Source organism: Ixodes scapularis, unplaced genomic scaffold, assembly GCF_016920785.2.
Source record: "Ixodes scapularis isolate PalLabHiFi unplaced genomic scaffold, ASM1692078v2 PGA_scaffold1__304_contigs__length_218370807, whole genome shotgun sequence".
Lineage (NCBI taxonomy): Eukaryota > Metazoa > Arthropoda > Arachnida > Ixodida > Ixodidae > Ixodes > Ixodes scapularis.
Genome location: NW_024609846.1, coordinates 75,075,799 through 75,099,142, shown reverse-complemented (window position 1 = coordinate 75,099,142; position 23,344 = coordinate 75,075,799). Strand labels below are relative to the sequence as shown.

At 46.6% G+C, this 23,344-nt stretch overlaps 1 protein-coding gene across 2 annotated transcripts in view; it reads left to right on the top strand.

Annotated features, from left to right (window-relative positions):
- Positions 1-23,344, top strand: part of LOC115331410 — a 112,707-nt gene that overhangs the window by 5,145 nt on the left and 84,218 nt on the right. For both annotated transcript variants that reach the window (XM_040210573.2, XM_042290785.1), the window contains exons 2-4: positions 2,883-2,963; positions 8,161-8,326; positions 16,705-16,839. In XM_040210573.2, coding sequence (XP_040066507.2) covers positions 2,883-2,963; positions 8,161-8,326; positions 16,705-16,839 — 382 coding nt within the window. The remainder of the gene's footprint in view (positions 1-2,882; positions 2,964-8,160; positions 8,327-16,704; positions 16,840-23,344) is intronic.

Below are 23,344 nucleotides of genomic sequence, written 5' to 3'. Positions count from 1 at the left end.
CCGGGCCGGGCTCGGGCTTGAAAAAAAAAAATTCTGGGCCGTGCCTGGTCAGTCGTGTGCCGTAAATTTTAAATCGCGTCGGCCCGGGTCGTGTGCCGTAAATTTAAATTCAAAGGTATCCAAGGCTAAAGTCCGTCTGCGCTCAGTTCGAGGAGATAGAAGCTCTACTGAAGTCAAGGAACAATCTATTGATGGAAAGCCTGAACAAGACAACACTCAACGAGTTAATCGTGTTCCTGCAACCCTTCAAAGATGCTACCGACGCGCTCGAAGAGGAAATACGTCCAACACTTCCTCTGGTTGTCCTTTACGCTTCTGCGTTGAAGAAACATCTTAAACCTGGTGCGGCGGTGTCTGCTGTAGAGGCGGAAATCGAGGAGATCAAGTCCATTCTCGTCATTTCCTGGAAACGAAGCTGAAAATTTTCCTCCTCCACAAGACCGCCACATTTCTCTGTCCTCAGTTCCGCCAACTCCGCACGTTGCCCGAGGACGAGCGCCTTGAAGTTTACGCGCACGTCAGAAAGCTACTTGCCCGTGCCACCGAAGCAATGACCCAAGATGAAGATGAGACAAACGATGACGTTCGAGATCCCGCATCAAAAAGAAGGTGCCAGGGTTTCTTTGAAGACTGGTGTGACGCGGAGGAGGACAAGGTAGCCACCGACGAATTGGACGAGTATCTACACGGCAAGAAAGACTACTCGTGCTCAGGAGTGTCTGAGCTTTGTGACTTCTGGAGAGCGCACGAGAAAGAATTCCCGAAACTGTCAATTCTATCCAAACGCATTCTGTGCATCCCTGCTACAAGTGCTAGCAGCGAACGGAACTTTAGCGCGGCGGGCTACATTATGCAAGCAAGGCGGATCTTCCTGAAGAGAGAGTCTATGGACAATTTATTGTTTCTACACAAAAATATGTAGGAAGGAAATTTCTCTTAAACGAATTCAATAGAACAACGAAAAGTGCAATATCTCTTCAATAAATTCATAAATAAAAAATTCCCCACTTTTGTCTCAAGGATTGTCGGTGTGCCATGAGTTCAAAAACTGTCGCAAATGATGCGCATATTTCACCCATACTCTCGACAATACATATTCTTAGTCGACACATTTATGACATAAAAAACTCAGTCCCAGTTTTCCGGCTCGGGCCGGGCTCGGGCTCATATTTGAAAATGTTATCGGGCTCGGGCCGGGCCCGGGCCGTGTCTCTACCGGCGGGGTCGGGCCGGGTCTAGAAATTCCGGCCCGTGCAGTGCTCTAGCACACGCCATAAAAGGCACTCCAAGCTTTTACCACTTCAAGCCAACTTCAATATCAACCCTTTCTGTTTTGTAACATCGTTCTCAACGACTAAGGAAGTTAGAGTATCAAAATAAATCTCGGATCCACATCATTAGGGGAAACACAAATTCTGCAGACTATGGTTAAAAAATGTTCGCACATGACACCGAGAGCTCCCAGCTTTTGTTTCGTAACACTTACCAGCCACAAGCCACTGCCTGAAAAAAAGAAAGTAAGGATAATGAACTATTATTTCTTGCTCCCTGCTTTGTGACAACTTATTAGTGCGCAGACTAAGCTGCATGTCCCATTTAGAGCACCAGAACATGTGCGTGGGCTCAGATAAGGTCCATTGCCCTCGTGCTGTGTGGTGAAGCTGCCGCATGAAACCGCTCCGCGTGGTGTCGTGGGAGCTCAACTTAAAAAAAAAAAATATTTTCTCGCTTAAAAAAATATTACTTTGCTTAAATTTTATAAATCACAAGTTCATATGGCGCTCTATCGCTTGAGTGGTCTGGCATATTTTTACTTCGACCGCCTCATTGCAAAATTTCCAGTTTAATTTAAACCAAAATGCCGTTTTGCGCAACTTTACACATTAATATAATAAAATCCTTTTCTTAACGGTAGGAAGGTATTTTATACAAAACGTGTGTCTACAATAGATGCGGAAAAAACTCCTAGCGCGGGTATACAGACTCCCAAATTTAAACAAAAATCACGAAAAATTCACAATTTCAGTTGGTTGTCTTTAATTAAAAACGAACAAAAAAAAAAGACTATAATATTTAAAATCCGCTTCATGTGAAACAATAATGCAAGTAGAATTGGACAGAAAACATCGCGCGTTGGTAGCTAAAGATCTATACTTTTGCCAATTGTTTTTACTTGTTCCTAGTTTCGCGCCTCTTCGGGAATTTCAAACAGCGCTAGCGCGGCCAAAAATATTTTATGGACGAAAATATTTATGCAAATGACTATTCAACACACAAGAAACCCCTGTAATTTTTATCAAAAGAATCGACAATGGTCGAGCGTCACGCCTGTGACGTTCGGCATGCTCTACCCTTAACTTTGGTAGAGCACGTGACCACCGTTAGGGCCGCTGATCACGTAACTTATTGCCTTCGGCTTTTTGCGTTTGTGCTATCTTCGGTTAGACGAATCACACACATCGAAGGCGCCGTGACGATTATGGTGTCATGATGCACGTCCTGTGATTGCTGTCCTCCAGGGAAAAAAAGCATTGTTGGTGTACGTGACTTTAAATAAAAATGTCCTTTCGAGAGCTTAGTTTTTTTTTTTTTTCTTTTGTTTTGGTGTTAAACTGAATTAATTTTCTGAACTGACGACAATGTACCTTGGGCCATTCTTGACACTACGTTATAGTCGAATATAAAGGTGCGATGGAAATATAATAGGTTGTTTTCTGTCATCTGCCCTTCGTACTCGCACTCTAATTCTTTGATTTTATAATACTGCGATGCTACAAACTGTACAATGACTAATCGTATCTTTATATGTGCCTGGCTGCCTCAACATTCTCGAACTTTGTTGTAGACTAGACTCTCCTAAATAAGTAACGTGTCTTTTGTAGCGAGCGGGACACCCCACCTGTCGAAAGGACAAACCTGAGGCTCATGACTCGTGAAAAAATCAAGAATCTCACTTCAACGCCGTAAGTTTTTGCATCTCTACTCGGTTTCAGCAGTCTTGAGTTATACATCCGGAAACTGTTACATAAGTCCCGGAACTGGTTTTGGATTCGAGCATAACTACGAACTACATCAAGTTCGCCAATCCTTCGAGTAATACTTTCTCAATCAGCTGTCAATTCAACCTCTTTTTCTCTTGGAATGCCTTGAGAAAGAAGATGTTTAACAATTTAAAAGTTTAACAGATGATTGCGCCGCTTTCTTATTGGCAATATCCGCCACTGTTTTTGTTTTAGTTTTGATGGATGTGGTATACACTGAAGGCAACCGAGGCAGAAAAATAGTTGTGCTCTTTCTTTTTTTTTAAGGAAGTATTTCTCAGAAAGAAAAGTAATATTCGTGTAAAAATAATTTGCATTCGAAATATATCTTCGTTGCTTCTGAAGTTAGTTTATCTCGGATAAACGATACAAACTAACAACGCAAAACATGATCTGACGCAAAAAATGCATTCTGTGCAGTGTCACTGAGCCTGAAGCAGAAGATGTGAAACGCCATGATCACTAATAAAACGCCGAGTGTATAAATTTATGGGTACAAATTCCTAAACATATTTTCAACATAGTCACCAGTCAATTTACCTGAGTTGGTCGGGGCTAATAATTTTCCTGATTGGCTTCCGTAAAACTAAAGACATGGCGTTTTCTATAGCGTACTCTTGAAACTGCAGCATGACAGAGAATGTTTCAACACAGTTGCGTTGCGTGCGCGTACACTTAAAGGGAAGCTACGGAGCTTCTTGAAAAAAAATGAGTTAGAAGTGAATTCTAGTGTATTTTTACCTCGTGAACCCGAATACCCAAACCATTTGCCGCGCAAGTATTGTTAAACGGGAGAAAAACGCGAAAGACAGTCGCTGTACGTGACGTCATCGACGGATCTTTTGGCTTGCCAAGGCTAGGGGGGCGGGGCTTCAGCCCTATTTTCAAATTGCTCTTATGGCTCTCCGGCGCGTCGCATTGAAATATAATTGTGATATCTGTTATTCTAAAGGACAGGTGAACGCAATTCAAACGTTTTTTCTCAAATGTAGAAGTGCCCCATCTTCCCTTTAAGCCATCGTGTGTAAGTATGGTTGTGTTAGATGCGTAATCATTTAATTCATTATCATTTCATGGCACCCTTCAACGAACTATGCAAGGATACTGGATTCGTATTTTTTAATTGCCTGTTGAGTAATAGGACACAGTAGGATATGCTTCTGAGTGTAAGGAGCCAGAAACGTAAGTTGGCGGTTGTTCTTTAGAGAAAATAAAGATTAACCATTGATAGTGCGATTCCCTGACAATATTAATGCCTCATTATAATCCACCTGGGTTCAAACATTTTTGGGGCTTGTCATTGTCGATATCGGTTAGTGGGTTGGACACTATCATCAGCGTCACCGCTTAAACTGTAATCGGTGGCAATCTGTCCGTCCGTCGGCGAATATTTGGGTTTGTACTCGTCGCCAATTAGTGCGGTGATATAAATCGCCAAATTATAACAATATGAACCATGTTGGATTAGCCTGAAACTAGGGTAGCGAAGAAACATCAGAAAGGAATAACTGGGGAAACTGAAACGTTTAATGGGGCGAACTTGTGCCCAAAAATAAAAAGGAAACAGAAGGTAACAGAAGAGCGTCGCGGGCGTCAAGGTCGGCGTGACAGCAGAGTCGAGCGCTGGGGCGAAAAACTGACTGCAGATCGCCAGCGGAGCCTCTTATGTACGCGCGTTGGCTTCTCTGGAACAATCAGCCTAGAATGGTCGGCGCCTGGAACATTCGAAACTCAATCAGACGAGAATTGTCTCGAACTTACTAGAAGGCCAAGTTAAAAAAATACAAAAAAGGACAGTCCGCTAACTAAAATCGAATCTACATCTTCCGAGCGACAGACAAGCGCGGTAACCACTGGGCCACGCACACGCTTGCTGGTCAACGCGCGGCAATATAGCTTAAATCTCAAGATCATCTCCATCAACACGAAAGGACGAACTCTATACAGTTCAAGCGCCACAGTCTCCATCGCACAACGAGGGCATGTGGACAACCTTACAGTTCGACGCGATAATGCAACATGCATCCAACTTTAAACTTGAGAAAGGGAACTCTTCCACTTCTATTCTAAACACAGTTCCCACTTCTGTCTCTTCTACGTTTTTATGTTTCTTCTCCACTTCAATCTCAGGTTAATCAAACATGGCTAATATTCAGCAGCTCGCCTGCACCCTTACGACATCACATAGTGTGTTCAATTTCACTAAATTACGAGCAAAGCCGATGCTACAAGCGCGAACACGCTCTCTTGATTCACGGGCGCATGTGCATGGCAGACCAGAATTCGAAGAGTTGCGCACGCTCTTGTTGTTTTTCCTCCGCTCGCAACTATGCCTTGGCGACAGGTGTTGGGAAAGGGACACATAACAGCTTACCCTAGCCAAGGGTTCAGTAACATTACGCTGCTCAATGCTTCAAGCAATTTCTGTAAGAGCGCGTGAATCTAAAAATTAATGCTCGTAGAATACGCTATGAGCTATCCTCTGAGCAATATTATGAGCAAAAGTATTCCAACCTCTTATATATATATATATATATATATATATATATATATATATATAGGGTGTTTTTATTTTATTCTTACACATTTGTTTAAAGAAAACCGTGAAAGCTACACTAATGCGGTTTGTGCAGGTGGGTTATACGGTCAGGCGGACATTATGTGGGTGGCTAATCTTTGCGATAAGTCGGCTAATTAATTAATATTTGTTAATTAACTTGTTAATTAGTGAATATAAACATATGGTTTCAATTAGAAACTTCTAGAGCATCATCGAAAACCACTAAATCAACTATTTTTGGAAGGATATAACGCCGGGGAAGCATTTCACGGCGTTCTGTAAAAGCGTTCCATTTGGACGCGTTTCTAGAATTCGGTTTCTTATCAGAGCGCATCACCGCGCCTGCGGTCCTGCTCCCCAGTGGCTGAGACGCGCAACACACGTGCTCCGTATTCCCCTCCATTCTACGAGGGAGGCGAGGAGACGGCTTCGCGCCGCGACCGCCGGGGAGCAGGATCGCGGGCGCGTAGATGCGCTCCGATAAGAAACCGAAATCTAGAAACGCGTCCAAATGGAGCGTCTTTACAGAACGCCGTAAAATGCTGCCCCGGCATTATATCTTGCTAAGAATAGTTGATTTAGGGGTGTTCGATGATGCTGAGCAAGTTTCTAACTGAAACCATATGTTTATTTTCAGTAATTAAAAAGTTAATTAACGAATGTTAATTAATAAGCCGACTTATCGCAAAGATTAGCCACCCACATAGTGTACGCCTGGCCGTATAACCCACCTGCACAAACCGCATTAAGCACGAAACACATGTACGACGAAAACCTTCCGATCCGACGTGCGGACTGCCGGAATGACCTTGGGGGAGAGGGTTTTTGTAGCATCGGAGAGCGTTGAAAACCCTCGCCTCCGACCGTCGTATTGCGCGGTCGGACGTCGGATCGGACGGTTTCGTCGTACATGTGTTTCGCGCTTTAGTGTAGCTTTCACGGTTGTTTTTAAACAAATGTGTAGGAATAAAAAAAACACCCTGTATAAAAAAAAAGTATTGAAAATAGCTGCACAGGAGGGTGACAGCATCTCTATTTTTCCTTTTTTTTCTTATTTCCGTACGTGAGAACGGGCATCTATCGCCTTTATCCTGCGAATAAATTCACCTACGAATTAATCTTTCTGCCGTGTTATCGTTTTCTTATTGTTTCTCAATTTCCCACTGTTTAGGCGTGACAGCTTGGCGCGACCAACTGCGCGACATATTGCGCGAAAAAAGTCAACATAAAAAAAAAAGAATCACCCATCGCTTGTGTCAATGCAGTTTTTTTTTTTCAATGAGTAATGCGGATTAGCAACCACACTCGTTGCCAAATCAAGAGAAAAGCAAGTTATTCGCATTGTTAGTTCCGTGCACGATAGTTCTTTTCCGACTTGGTTGTCGGCGAGAGAAACGATGCTTTTAGCCTTTAAAAAGTGTTGTTTAAACAGAATAAAAAATAACTGATCTTAAATGTTCATACACATCTCTGAATTCGCCACATCAAGGAGGAAATTAGGAATACTCAGTGAGGAGCCGGTCTTATTTTACTGCATTTCTTGAGGTGAATACGAGTATAAGTGAAGTCTAAAATAAATTTTGCACAAAAATCATCCAAAACCTTGTGTGCAAAAAAAAAAAAAAAAATCTTTGCACTTGCGTTGTTGTAAAAGGAGGAATTCATTGACGTAACCTGCCAATTCTTTATACTTCATGTGTGGCGCCCGCAGTACAGTAACATTAATGTTTATTTTCTCATCCAGCGGCGTCAGCTGCGTCTTCTCCTCTCTCATGATTCTCTTAACCGTGGTATATTTGCGCTTTCTGATCATGGACGGGGGCGTCAGGTAGGCTAACTGTTTTCACCGTAAACCTACTCAACGCTTTCGCCATATCGGTTTTCAGTCGGAGGCATAAAACGTCCACTTGATACATTCGTATCGTACCTGCTACTAATTGGAAACGAAATTTAGATGTTCCAATGAATACTTTGCTTTTATTACGGGAGTGTTATTTATGTAATAAAAGATTGAAATGATTGTCATCCCACTAATGTGAAAGATGAATATTTATGCGCTGGGAGGAAGACTGTCAGCATATTTGTTCGAGTTCTCGTTCGCGCTTGCAGGTGTGGGTTGTAAGGGAGTTTCGCACTGTAGGAATTCGGTGGACGATTGATCCAGTCGCTAGTTTGGTTCAAGTGGTGTGGGAACCACAGACATTACTCCCCTGCACTCCATGCTTCATCTCTCATGCTTGATTGAGTCGCGTCGTGGTTTGATGCGAACTGGAAATTATCTTTATGTATTTATGAGTAAATATAGGGGGGGGGGGGGGGCGGGGGGGGGGGGGGGGGGGGCTCGGAGTGCTAAGAGAAGCACCAGCTCCAGAACTTTTAGTCCCTCCGTCATGGCTTGGAGCAGACGCGCTCGATAGACGGCACAGTCTGGCGGAAACAGTTCCCGCTTACGTCATGATCATGACTTGCGTTAGCAAAATTATTTAAACCAGTAATATGCCAAAATACCTGCACAAAGGGTTAAAATTTTCCGAATGATGGTTTGTATTCCTCATTTAGGAAGACATCAGTTCTGAGCGCCCTCACCGTGGGAATCCTGGTGTCCACAGCAGTAAGCTACTTATCCGGAGGTACCATCCTTGTTATGAAGGAGCTGTGGTGCAGAGTCCCCTGGGGAATCCTCTTCGTCTTTGGAGCGGTACAAGTTATTTCCAAAGTTTTTGAGGTAAACGACAGAGGTGATTGTTAAACCTAAAAGAATGTAAATCATATTGCCGCGCGCAAGGCTGAGAAAGAAACGCTCGGTCACGGTCCTCCAGAAAGTTCCCGTTTATTCATGTACCGCACGTAACTTCTATCATTTATCCCTGCTTTTGTTTTCTAGAAAGTACGTGTTCATTCTCGCCCCGATCACGCGACGCTCGAGCCGCTTTCGCCGAATCTTCGAGATAGCGGCGCACTCTAGATAAGAGGCCGCCCGCGACCTTGTCGAGTCAGTTTCGCCCCAGCGTTCGACTGTGCTGCTCCGCCGACTTCGACGCCCGCGACGCTCTGTTATTATCGTTGTACCCCTTTTATTTTTTGGCACAAGTTCGCCACATTAAACGTTTATTTCTTTCTGTTCAGTTATTGTTCTTTTTGGTCACCCCCCGTGACATTTTGGTGGAGGTGCTGGGTAGCGCATGCCCGTGCAGCGTTCCCCTCCCAGGGCCCGCAGTGCAAGCCCGATTCCGAGCCCGGTGAGAAGACCACCCGACGCGGAACCTGAAACTCGGACCAGTCGCCGCACCCAAGGTCTACGCCCGGAATACGGACTTCTGCCACCCAGGACCAAGCAGCCAACGAAGCCGGCGATGGACGGCCAGCAGTCACAGACCCCGGCCGCTCCTGCCTTCATCTACCTGCCAGTCGCACCCCGGACTCCGACGCCATTCCACGGGGACGCCCACGAAGACGTCGAGGACTGGCTTCAACAGTACGAGCGGGTCGCCCAGCACAACCGATGGACGGAGGACCAGCGCCTGCAGAACCTTTACTTCGCGCTCGAAGGAACGGCCAGGCACTGGTTCGAGAATCGGGAGACATCATTGATCTCGTGGACCGCCTGCAAGAATGAGTTGAGGCGAACTTTCACTAACCAGTATCGACGGGAGAGGGCCGAGGACCTTCTTCGAATGAGAACCCAGGGCGCAAACGAGACCATCACCAGTTTCATCGAGGATGTCCTGCGCCTAGTCACTCGCGCCGACCCTGAAGCCACCGACGAAAAGAAGTTGCGGATCCTGATGCGAGGCGTACGAGATGACATCTTCGGAGGCCTCGTCCGCAACCCGCCGACCACCGTCGAGACGTTTGTAACGGAGGCGACCAACATTGAACGGGCCCTGCAAGCACGAGCCGCTCACTTCCATCGAGCCCCTGCCGTCGCTGCACCCACGCCGTCAAGCTGCGCCCTGAGCCCCAATATTCCGGGGATCCGAGAAATAGTCCGGGACATCGTCCGTGAAGAACTGAAGAAGCTGATACCTGCCGCCGAACGTCCAGCTTCACTCTCGATCGCCGAGATTGTTCGAGAAGAGGTCCAGCAAGCACTCCAGCCAGACGTTCTCGCCGACGCCGCACCGGAACCACCAGCTGTGACCTATGCTGCCGTTGTTCGTCGTCCGCAGCCTCCTATTGCTCGGCAGTACCCATCTGCACTCCAACGAGAAGTCTCTTCGCCGCAGTACGCGCCGCGCCAAGAGCAGCGTGGACTTCGAAAGACCGACGTGTGGCGCACAGATGACGGACGCCCGGTGTGCTTCCACTGCGGGGAGGCTGACCACGTTTACCGGAGGTGCCCCTACCGCCAGCTTGGCCTGCGAGGATTCGCTCCAAACGACCGTCGACCTCGTTTTGGAGAACGACCAAGGGACATCGAGGAATACCTCCGTCGCCCTCCGTCACCAGCGCCCACCGCACCACGAGGTTCCCGCTCTCCATCCCCCCGACGTTCCGCGTCGCCTTCCCGTCGGTCGCGCCGTGACAGCCTGTCCCCCCTATCTCGTCGGGAAAACTAAGTGCGGCAACGCCTGGAGGTGCCGTTGCCGAAGCCGACCCGAGTAAAGAGCCTCCAAGAACGCCGGAGCGCTCCCACTCTCCCGACGCCACGCATCGCTACGACGCGCCAGCAACGGTGTCCAACAACCTAAACATCGTCATCGACGGCCACGACGCATCGGCACTCGTGGACACCGGAGCAGACTACTCAGTCTTGAGTGGGAGGCTCTCCCGCCGCCTTCGAAAAGTCATGACGCCGTGGGAAGGACCCCAAATACGAACCGCCGGAGGACATCTCATCACACCAGTCGGGAGATGCACTGCTCGCGTCGAGATCCACGGTGAAACGTGCCCTGTCAAGTTCGTCGTTCTGCAAGACTGTTCGAGGGACGTTATCCTCGGAATGGACTTTCTCTGCGAGTATGGCGCCGTCATCGACCTCGGAACAAACCGGCTGATGCTACGAAAACCTGCTCCACCAGCGGAGGAACCCCAAGCGACGTCACCCACGGTCCGAGTCCTCGCAAATCACGTAAACCTACCACCGCGGTCGAGTGTTTTCGTACTTGTCGGGATCGATGAAGCTTCCTGTGGCGAAGTTCTTCTCGAGGGAAGCCTCCAATTGCTCCTGGGAAGAGGCATAGGCGTCGCAAGGGGAGTAGCTGAACTTCAGGATGGGCGGACTGTGGCCCTCGTGACGAACTTCCGAAATGAAACGCAACACCTCACGAAAGGTGCAGCCGTGGGCCACGTCGAGAAACTCCGAAACCCCGCCGAAATCACCGCGATTACTGACGAATCCTCGCCGCCCCAGCAAGAAAGTACGTCGCCAGCGCAGCTCGACATTGACCCTAAGCTTCCGGAACCTAAACGGCGTCAGCTGGTTAACCTCCTCGCCGAATACCGCGACTGCTTTGCGACGTCGTCGAAGGTGCGCCAGACCGCGGTTGCCAAGCACCGCATCGTTACCGAGGACGACGCGCGCCCTGTGCATCGATCGCCGTATAGAGTCTCCGCTAAGGAAAGGGAGGTGATCCATCAGCAAGTTCAAGAGATGCTGAGTGACGACATAATTCAACCTTCAAGCAGTCCATGGGCCTCTCCAGTCGTGCTGGTTAAGAAAAAGGACGGAACTCTTCGGTTCTGCGTGGACTACCGGCAGCTCAACACGGTTACGAAGAAAGACGTCTACCCACTCCCCCGCATCGACGACACTCTAGACCGGCTGCGCCACTCTCGATACTTTTCATCGATGGACCTGAAGAGCGGCTACTGGCAAATTGAGGTCGACGAACGGGACCGAGAGAAGACAGCCTTCGTCACGCCGGATGGACTGTACGAGTTCAAGGTGATGCCCTTCGGACTATGCACGGCGCCAGCAACTTTCCAGCGTGTCATGGACACCGTACTGGCAGGGCTGAAGTGGCAGAGTTGTCTCGTCTACCTTGACGACGTCGTAGTATTTTCAGCTGACTTCGACGAGCACTTGAGACGACTCCGAGCTGTTCTTCAAGCCATTCAGACCGCCGGACTCACACTCAAGTCGTCAAAGTGCCGGTTCGCCTATGACGAACTGAAGTTCCTTGGCCACGTGGTTAGTAACGAAGGCGTCCGCCCAGACCCCGAGAAGACTCGCGCCGTCGCGGCATTTCCAGCGCCGACAGATAAGAAGGCCGTGCGAAGATTCCTTGGACTTTGTGCCTATTATCGACGCTTTGTTCGGGATTTCGCAAGGATTTCCGCACCACTTACGAATCTCACGAAGGACGCCGAGAAGTTCGAATGGGCCGAGGAGCAACAGCAGGCATTCGACGAACTGAAACGACGACTCCAGACTCCTCCTGTGCTTGGACATTTCGATCAGGATGCGGAAACAGAAATTCACACGGACGCAAGTAACGCGGGACTGGGCGCAGTACTAGTCCAAGTGCAAGAAGGCATCGAGCGAGTCATCGCCTACGCAAGTCGGACATTGTCCAAGGCGGAGAAAAATTACTCCACGACTGAGAAAGAATGCCTTGCGGTCGTCTGGGCAATAACGAAGTTTCGTCCGTACTTGTACGGGAGCCCGTTCCGTGTAGTCACGGACCACCACTCGCTCTGCTGGCTTGCGAACCTGAAGGACCCGTCAGGACGCCTCGCTCGATGGAGTCTTCGACTACAAGAGTTCAACATGACAGTGGTCTATAAGTCAGGCCGCAAGCACAGCGACGCCGACTGCCTGTCCAGAGCCCCCGTCGAAACCCCTTCCGGCTGCAGCGACGACAATGACGACGAGTGCTTCCTAGGAGCAGTGAACACCGACGATATGGCACGACGTCAACGGGACGATCCTGAGCTGCGCGCATTAATCGAGCACCTGGAAGGGGGCAGGAGTACCGTGCCACGTGTCTTCTCACGAGTACTGCCGACCTTCGCCATCCGACAAGGTGTACTCTACAAAGAGAACTTCGGCGACAACAACACACCGTGGTTGCTGGTAATCCCGAGTTCCCTTCGAGAGGAGATCTTCCAAGCCTGCCACGACGATCCGACATCCGGACACCTTGGTTACAGTCGGACACTGGCCCGTATTCGTGAAAAGTATTACTGGCCGAAGCTCCCCAAGACCGTCCACCTATACACACGATCATGCCACGAGTGCCAGCGACGCAAGAAACCGCCGACGAGACCGGCCGGACTTCTGCAGCCCATTTCTCCTCCAACTACACCCTTCCAGCAGATCGGAATGGATCTACTTGGTCCTTTTCCGCCTTCGACGTCGGGGAACCGCTGGATCATCGTCGCCACAGATTATCTCACGCGGTACGCCGAAACGAAAGCTCTTCCTTCAGGGACTGCTGTGGAAGTCGCCAAGTTTTTCATCGAGTCCATCGTCCTCCGGCACGGCGCTCCCGAAGTTCTGATTACAGATCGCGGATCTTCGTTCATGGCCCAGCTGACGCAAGAGATCCTTCGTCTCAGCCACACCAGCCATCGTCGCACCACGGCGTACCACCCGCAGACCAACGGGCTGACGGAGAGACTCAACAAAACCATCGCCGACATGATCTCCATGTACGTCGACGTGGAGCACAAGACATGGGACGAGGTGTTGCCGTACGTCACATTTGCCTACAACACGGCCGTACAAGAGACCACCGGAGTGACACCCTTTCAACTGGTGCATGGGCGCAAAGTAACGACCATGCTAGACGCGATGCTGCCCCATGAGCCAGCTGACAGTGAGAGCGACGACGCCCAGGTGGTTGCTCAACGGGCCGAAGAAGTCCGCCAGCTGGCCCGACTCAGGATTCAAGACCAGCAACGCGCCGACGCGGGCCGCTACAACCTTCGTCGCAGGGACGTTCACTTCCAGCCCGGAGACAGGGTGTGGGTTTGGACGCCCATCCGTCGCCGCGGCCTCAGTGAGAAACTGCTGAAACGGTACTTTGGACCATACAAGGTACTTCGTCGCCTCGGCGAGCTGAACTACGAGGTGATGCCCGACGGAACACGAACATCGTCACGCCGCCCACCACGACCTGAGGTCGTCCACGTCGTGCGCCTGAAGCCGTACTACGCTCGATAGGACTGTGGACCTTTTGTGCTCCAAAAGACTCTTTAGTTTATCGTTCTTTTTTATTTTGATTTGTTTTACACTGCATCGGGGCGATGCACTTTTAAAGGGGGGAGTAATGCCGCGCGCAAGGCTGAGAAAGAAACGCTCGGTCACGGTCCTCCAGAAAGTTCCCGTTTATTCATGTACCGCACGTAACTTCTATCATTTATCCCTGCTTTTGTTTTCTAGAAAGTACGTGTTCATTCTCGCCCCGATCACGCGACGCTCGAGCCGCTTTCGCCGAATCTTCGAGATAGCGGCGCACTCTAGATAAGAGGCCGCCCGCGACCTTGTCGAGTCAGTTTCGCCCCAGCGTTCGACTGTGCTGCTCCGCCGACTTCGACGCCCGCGACGCTCTGTTATTATCGTTGTACCCCTTTTATTTTTTGGCACAAGTTCGCCACATTAAACGTTTATTTCTTTCTGTTCAGTTATTGTTCTTTTTGGTCACCCCCCGTGACAATATTTTCACCCCAGAAAGGTCATTCGCACGATACATTCAATTTTGCCACTTTTGTAGTTAATAAATTCCAATCATCTTTGCTGCTAACACTGCAACGCCAAGTTGAGAGTCGTGCGGCATACGTATTATTAAGCAAAAAGACAAAGATATAACTGAACTTCGTTTCAAATTAAACAAGAACGTTTATTCGGCATTGGTAAAAGACTAACCGCACGGATGTGTAATGGCAAAACTACGATTCTATCATTTAGCCAAACACCTGACATCATATCGTAATGGCCGCTAAATACTTTTAATAGCTAAGATATTGCGATTATTGGGTGATGCCATATCAGTGAGTTTATTATTGAGATGAAATTTTGCCATTTCTAAGCTTATGTTTGCATGCGCAAGCAGAGGGCAAAGCGATAAGGTAGTGCACTCGGTAGCAATACCATATGAAAAATTATTCCCTTCTGAATTATTTGCTTCGTCCTGACTTTTTGGTAATGAACATAAAAAGCGAATTGGACAAGAATCCTTAAATTACAAAGACTACCACACTGCTTACTGCGTACTACTAAACAAAATACTAATACTAGAAAGGATCAATTGTGTGCAAAATAAGCATAATATTTGTATAATTTTAGGCTTATATAGAATATTTTGGCCAGAGTTTTAAAGATTTGGCGACATATCCAACAGTAAACACACTTGAAGTTTTTTTTAAGTATAAAAAGCATACATATTGCTTAAAAACAGAAGTCTATAAACTTATTTTAGTACCTAAATTAATTTACATATTTTAGTTTCGACTCAAGCCGAAGCGCTTGACAGCATCATTGTACTCAGCGCACATATATAATTACATAGTCGCTCATACGATTTAGCTTAAACCAGGTTCTAGAAAGCAATAGTTACTGTCTATTATACCTTATTGTTTATCAGCTCTGCCACTCAGTACCCTAATTTCGGAAGGAGAATATTCTCTATATTGTCGACTACAGCTACTTCTCGAAAATTAGTATTACGCTTTTTTTTTTTTATTTTGTTTTATTTCTCGCCTTAGGTGCACGACATCCTAAGTGAAATCTTCAAGCTCGTCGATGATGACGTTTGGAAAACGACCTCTCCGATTCCAATCCAGGCTCTCCTTGCAATTGTAACATCAGTATTGGCAGAGGCAATCGACGAAAGAATTCTTAATCAACTCATGGTGCCCGTCGTTCGTAAAATTGCAAGTATTTCTTGAACCTTAATTGAAAAAAGAAATCGTGGATACTAGGTTTTTCCCATCAGGTTTTTGAGCACTTCCAAAACTATTAGCCTTGATCACTTCCCTGCGTTTTTTTTTTTCTAGAAAAACCGAACAATCTGGTGATGTTGTGTTTGCAGTAGCAATGTCGCGCTAGCTAAGTTTAGTCAAATAAACATATGAGTCATTGCTATTTGTCACGATATATTTTTTACCTTCAGTCGCCAACAAACTGAGCGATATAGTCTTGCTGTGCACTAACCACGCTTGTTGCTCTTATGAAATGATGCGAATTACCTTTTTCTTTCGCATCTTCTTGCCGTTTTTACTATGTTCTTCTTACGTCATCGAGACTGTGCAAAGTTACGTTAAAAAAATATTGCGTTACGTTTTGTCCCATGATCGGCCAAAGAGTCGCGACTTGTCCTGAAAATTATAGTTGACCGGAGGCCAAATATCTGCAAAGACGACGAAAAATAAGTATTAACTATTATGTTTAATTTTTTGCAGACAAAAAAAAAAACAAAAAAAAAAAACGAAACTCTTCAGGCGTAGTGTTACTATTCTTCAAACATTCTTGAGTATCTGATGCATACTCTTAAACTACTTTCAATGCACTCCATGTTTTAACAGTGCGCGGCGCGCTTCTCCCTACCCTGTCAATGTACACACATTTTAAGTATATGTAATATATCCTTTTGAAAATTCAATCAAGCAAAATTGGCGGTCGCCATTGCTTGGTCACGAATCGCGTGGTGGGATCCGAGTCCTCGCTGGAAGCTGACGCGGCCCTTCCTGTTCAAGAGATATTCAGAGCATGTGATCAAGCTGTGGCAGGCAAGCGTTGGTGTGAACATTTGAAAGGGGTCTATTAATCTATCACAGCCACTAACAGCTCAAAAACTGCAGGGTAGGCCTCATTGTGTTCACGTTTCCCGCTGCGTGATTCCTTCTTTGAGAAATTCATACGCTAATGCCGTAATCTCGTTGGTAGCGTAATGATACAATGAGATTCTCAAGAGACTCGTCGCTGACAGTGACTAAACTAAACTTCATACTTTCTGAAGCTTTACATATAAAATGTCAAAATTAGGATCTTTTAAGGATATGACTTTTTGCTGAGAGTTTCTTGAGGGTTGCTGGCCAGAAAAGAGAGAAAGAAAAGGAAGGTTAAGATTGAAACACACTGGCGACCGACGACTGCCTCCGGTCTCGTCAGGAAGAACGATCACTGAAACAAGGCTTCCTCTCTCGCTCCGTCTTCAGGCGACGATCAAGAACGACAATCCGATCTACTATGCCATTCCGGTTGCTGTTGCGGCGTCCAGCAACGTTGTCATGCCTACCACCATTCCAATGGTCATCGTGCACGAGCTAGCAAGAATTCAGCCCTACAGCCTCGTAAGCTGAGCGAGTTTTGTACATAATCATCGTGGCGTATGGATTTATATGAAGCGAGTTCACGCTACGTGGAATTTTGTATACAACAGTAAAGTCGCATGTACGTCGTTTTTTTTCCTATAAAAAACAAAGTTTTTTTTTCTTGTAATACATTTTGAGTAGTATAAGAAAGCACAAAAAAGACAGGGAAACGTGGAAGAAAAACACAAACAGAGCACAGTGTTTCTTTGCGTCTTTTAATTGTCCTTGTGTCTTTTTTGTTGCTGTTTTATTTATTCTCATCATGCACAGATTCGCCCGACTACACGCCTTGCTATTTTTTAAAATATTCATTAAACAATCCGTCACGCTTTCACGAGAGATATTTATTAGACAATTCGATATAATTTAAATAACAGGTTAGTTTTGCATATGAACTTCACTCAAACAAAAATAAAACCTACCTAACAGTAGAATGAAAATTATTTTCTGCTACTTATCATGGGCGTTTAAAAAAGTGAAGTATTTTGAATCGCTGCGTAAATTTCCAAAAAGCAAAAAAAGAAATTTCTACATATTGCATTGCATGTCTGGAGCACGATTATTGATGTAAAAGAAATACACTGTTTACGCTGGAGGTCATGAGTGGTAGTCCCTGTTGATTTTAAGGTTTTATCTTTATCCTTTTGAACAGCTTGCATTCCCATCTTTCTAATCATCTCAAAACGCATTAAACAAATTATTAAATTAAATACCGTAAAGTAAGTAACAATCCTGAAATGTGTCGTCTTCGTCTGATCCTTATCATCTACCTTGTAATGGAGCTTACTAAAAATAAAACTAATTACTTAGAAATGTCTAGCAGTGACGATTGCTTCATTTTGAGATCAACTGTTCTAACTACTGTCTTAATATTGTCTGCTTAGCGGGAGTATCTACATATAAAACACTCAGACGTCCTTATTTAATCTTAGCCGTCAATAGGGAAACGCTAAGAAAGAAAAACACGCAACGCTAATTTTATGTCAGGATTACCAAAAGAAACAATTCACCGAGAGCTCTTGTATTCTTAAGACAGCTTCTGTACAAAATACTCGTCCAGTACAAAAGCTGGTATGCAGCTATTTTATTTGGGACACATCCGCCAATCTATTAACTGCTGCACATGAAGCCATTCAAAATGGATCTGTTCGTTACTTCCTTACTAATTATCACCGCACCGTCTACGTAATATAAAAATGAAAAGTCAACTTTGGACATGCCTGCTCTTGCATTGCGGTGACAGAATTCTTGTTTGAGTTTGTTATATAGTTACTACAGTAAACTACTCTTGGGGGTGACTGAATATTAATATCAACGCCTTGATTATCAAGATATTAAAAAAATACCTGCATGAAAATTTCTTTTGTTTTGATAATTCCCCGAAATACAATTTCATGAAAATCAACGCTTTTCACAGTCTGCGGTATATATACGTGATGTTCCTTCTTAATCGGTAGAGAAGTAAAAACGAGCAGCCTATAAGACAGACCGTTGCGGCAGTGCTATAGGGCTTATGACAAGGTTCGTGTCACCAGTACATTGATCCTCCGAGTGCCATTGTGGCATTAGCTTTCAGCTTTACTCCAGCCCTCACGACGGAATGAATAGGTCTCACTAATTGCTGCTGCTACTTAGAATGCCTCAATTAAAAACAAAAAAAACAAAACAAAAAAAAAACATTTTTCAGTCTTTGGATGCTTTCGTTAGTTTAACATAAACGTATCTGCAGTTTGAGGGCAACGGTCAACCATTATGGCCGGGGCCGGCCATTCCTTCTTCCAAGATCTGCCACAAATCGGAATGGAACATACGTCAGCATTACTAACAATCCCACAGGTCCTGAATATCAGTTGGCGCACGACCAAAAGCGACATAAAAATTATGTCAACTCAAAATTGAGCAGACAAGACTCTGACACGGAAAAATCGGCAACCCCATCTCATGTTGACACTCAAGCTCAAGGACCTAGCCAAGATGATCACTATAATTACCCCCTGAAAATCACAGAGAAGCTGGAAATGGATCCACTAGACAGAGTCATCCTCGTGAGGCCAAATCGAAGACTGAGTGAGCATGGTATAGACACCAGAAATGCGGATGGCACGAAAGTTCTCCTAGCACTCACAATCATCGGAGTAATTTATATTCAAGCTTACGAGCCTCTACCATGCTAACCGGCAGCTGGAATCATTGACAGAGTGCCGGTAGACATTACCGCTGCAAAACTTCAAGTGCTTGTTCCTGTGACAGCACCTGTGATCTCCATTCGTCTAGTAGGCTCATGTGAGACCGTCAAAATCGTCATCGGCACAACCATTTTACCTGAATATGTCACTCTTGGATATACGCGGTACGTAATGCGGCCGTACATTGAAAAGCCTAGCCAATGCTCAGAATGCAACAAATTTGAGCATATTTGAGCCACCTGCACAAACAAGGAGCGATGCGCTCGATGCGACGGTTCTCATGATCAGACCAAGTGCGACGCGAATAACGCACTCCGCTCAAACTGCGGCAAAGCTGATGACTCAGCCTCTCGTCGTGCAGCCTACCAAAGAGAACAGCAAATTTACAAGTACAATAGCGAAGCAAAGGTTGGTTATACAGCAGCAGGAGAGGCTCTGTCTTCAAAGACGCTACAGGCCGAAGCTCATACACTGTTAGCAAAAATAACACGCCCAGACGTGTAAACCGTTGTCCCATAGCGGACACGTCGAAACGGGTTCGTTTTACACGAGGCCATCTGTGTTTTTCGTCTACACATGAGGTGCTGTGTAAACTTAACACGCTACACCGTGTCTGCCTCCCGCAAAACCGTTTCGAGCGTGTTCCTTATGAAACATGGCGGCCAGCGGCCGAGAACAGGCGAGAGACGAGCCCAGTGAGCCGCGCGCCTTTCAGCCGAATTAAAAGCACACAGGGCGCGTTAGTTCTCGTTCGATGTCTTTTATACACAGTAAAGTCTCCAAGCGGCGGACGTAGCTACTTGCAAAGGTACGTACGTGCGTTGTCGGCGGTCGGCGGCGTCGGTAGCTTCAACAAACCGCTAGACAAAAAAAAAAAAAAAAAAAAAAACGAATGCCGAAATTACATGGATAAATAACTTGAGCAAACTATTGAGAATCGGGCGGTAACTGGTGCCACCTATCGAGATTTCTAGCGGCCTGTTTTTGAAAAAAAGACGAGTCTGTTAACACTGAGAACGACCACGACTACACAGCAACCCTACATACAACGCAGGCAACACAGCATACAGCTACACAGCACCGACATGTCCACAAACACAACAACCGACACTGCGCCCGTCACTTCCTACTCGATATCCATTTCTCCCCGCGGCGCATATAAGCTTGACATGTACGGGTGAGCTCTTTGGTCGCTGACCATTACAGATTTACAGAAGAATACACAAAACACGACGCAATGGACAGCCGTGTATTAGAACTGTTTGCATTTAAAAAAGGCAAAATCCATAATGTTAGTCCGTTGCAATAAATAACGATATGTTAACAATAAATCTTAAACCGGTCATGAAAAAGTTCAAATTTTTGTTATTTTCTTGCTTGACCAGTGTTATGAGCAGTCCGACTAGCTTGAATCAGATAGGAAAACAAATTATTGGGATTTTGTCATTACCTATACAATAATAAATGAAAATGATCCTTGCGCGAAGCATTTTTTATATATTTTTGTGAAGGACATCCGGACATCAGCCCAACACTTCACTTCCGCTAGTTGCAGCAGTTGCAGTACGGGAGCAGACGCCTTCACTTTTGGGGCGTTTTGATGCAGTTTGTTGTCGTATGTCGTGTCGGTGTCGAGAAGAGCGGTGGGGCTTGGGAGTTTGTGACCGGTATTATTCGTGAACACTGGTGTGGGGCGCTGATGCGTCTTTTTTTTTTTATACTGCCACCACCCCGAACTTTGAAGATACACGGGCCCGTAGCAGTGCATTATGCTGAATCGCGAGCTCCTTCTCTGTTGACGTCGCTTTCCTGGTACCACTCGTGGATACTGCAAGCGTTTAAACAGTGTGGACCGTCTCGCCTACATCCCCGGTGACGTACTCGACCTGTTGAAACTTATTGCTTCCGTCATTTTAGAGTACGCAAGGCAGTTGTCTCGTTGGTCTGGTTTCGGTTATAAAAGCAAAGCAAAACGATCGTAGTTCCCGCCCTCAGTACACGTTGGACATCTTCCACACTTTGACACCGGATAACTGAATGAACGAGGATTTACATTCACTTCCGACGTTACTCTCGCCGCTTCCTCACCGTTGAGCAGCAGGATGAGCTGGCGACAAGCCGCGGATGAAAGGCTTGAGCATCAACAGCCGAAGCGCACTCGGTGCCGATGCGGGCGACGTGGGTTTCTGTCAACCGGGAGGCCAGCACAAACCGTGACCGTTCCAGCTCTTTGTCATGACACGGTATTGCAGAGAGCAGGGTAAAATACAGCTACACGGATCACCGAAGCAAACGACTGCTATCTTAAATCTTGGCTTGTGATTGCGCCTTTGTAGTAGATCATCTTATTCGTTTTGCTGGAGAGACGCAAACGACGGGCATAACAAAATCGCTTGCATATTCCGCATATCTCACAAAAACATTTACCCTGTCACCTTGCGAAAAGCGCGAAACACGGAGTCCGCACCGCCCTAAGCTTCCCGTTTTTTACCTGCTTTAGAGCAGTTTGTACCTGCTAGTAGATATGCCTACTGAAACTGAAACAGGGCAGTGCCAGAGAGAAAGAGTCAAAGTTGAGAAAGCTTGCTCGCTCTCCAATTTCTCAACTCTCAAGTGATTGTACCATAATAAATGCACCAACGCGTCTTCCAAAATAAAGAAAGAGCACTACGTTCACAACATAAAAAATGGTCTCAGTACATGCATCTGTGGGCAGGTAGGAAACCTTGCCCTAATTTATTCACGCCGCATGATTGGCGCAACAAACTCGTTGCAGGACCGAATCATCTACTCGAGCAGTGTGCGTCGCTATGCAAACGCAGTCCAACACGAAGCATAAAAAAACGGCAGATTTAAGACAGCAATCCGGAGTCCATTATTCAATATAAAACAACGTAATTTTGTTGAAAACGCCCGCTGCTTCTTACTCACGGTATGTGTCGGGATACTTCCACAGTTTGAAACGGAAGGAAGGAAGATTTACTTTTAAAAACGCTCGCTGCGTCCTCCCGGACCAGCTTGACCGGATCAGCTGACGACGACGGGACTGTACCCGTTGAACCTCCACCACGCAACAAGCAATTTGCGCTCCGTGTTAAAAGCGTAGTTCAAACAGACCCGGAATAGAAAGCACCGCACCACACACGACGAATGTTTCAGCCCTTTTTCGCATCGCCGGGTTGCACCAAACAGAACGAGATCGCCGAAGTCAACGCCGCGCTGTCGTGAACCTTGGCTTGTGGTTGCGAACTCGTGGACCCTGTGACTCCCTTCGCTTTCAAAGCACACACGACGATTACGAATGCTACTTTCCGTCTTCCAGGAACATCACAGGGGCACTTCTCCGGTCACGTCTTGAATATGTGCTCGCAAACTCCGAAGCTCTACGCGAAGCTTCTCGCGTCCCGTCAAACCAAAACAGTAGCGGCGCCATGCGTACTTTCCAGATTTTCTCTGGTCAAACAAAAACAACGAAAGCCAACCGGCGCTTGCTTCCAGCTTACATCGGCGTTGCGCTGGCGCCGTGGCCAGATCGCTTGCAGTTGAAGGTTGAAGCAAAAAACGAAACCAACTGCAATGTCACGTGTTCACATCAAGGACACGCTTTTTATATCCATTGTTACTGTTTGGAACGAATAATTAGACCCATGACTTTATTTTGGTGTGTAAGAAACTATTGTCAAGACCCCTAAACTAAATACAAACATGGACGACATGAGGGAAGCCGCATTGCCATCGACCAGAAGATGGCGGCGAGCACGGTAAGCGCGGGTTTCGCCAACGTCCTGCGACATGGCGCAATTGCTTTTGGTGCATATCTGTCTCCGAGACATGTTTCTTTCCGCGGCATTTGTCTCGACGGTCCTTTCTAAGTGTGTCCCCAAGCATTCCGGTGCTTTGATAGCCGGCAATGCCGCGGTCGTCGCCGGGGGCGATGCGTGTTATCGAGGTCGGCAACACGGTTATGCGTGTATGACCGAACCAAAACACGTTTTTTACAACCTCGCATGATTTCTGAACGAATTATCCGGTACTCATCGTGTAAACTTATGGTAATTTGTGTAAATAGCGTGTTTTTCACCCCAAATATTCGCCAAATACACGGGATTTGCTAACAGTGTATCTGGAACAGACGCTACCACTACAAAACAATACCTAACAGCTCATCAACTGCAACATATTTAACCAATGCCCAACAGCACCACTACAGAAGCAAAATAGAAAGGAAACCATGGCGCCTATTAAACATAGAGCTCTCGAAGACTCCGCTGCTGTTGGAGGATGAAAAAGAATTTCCA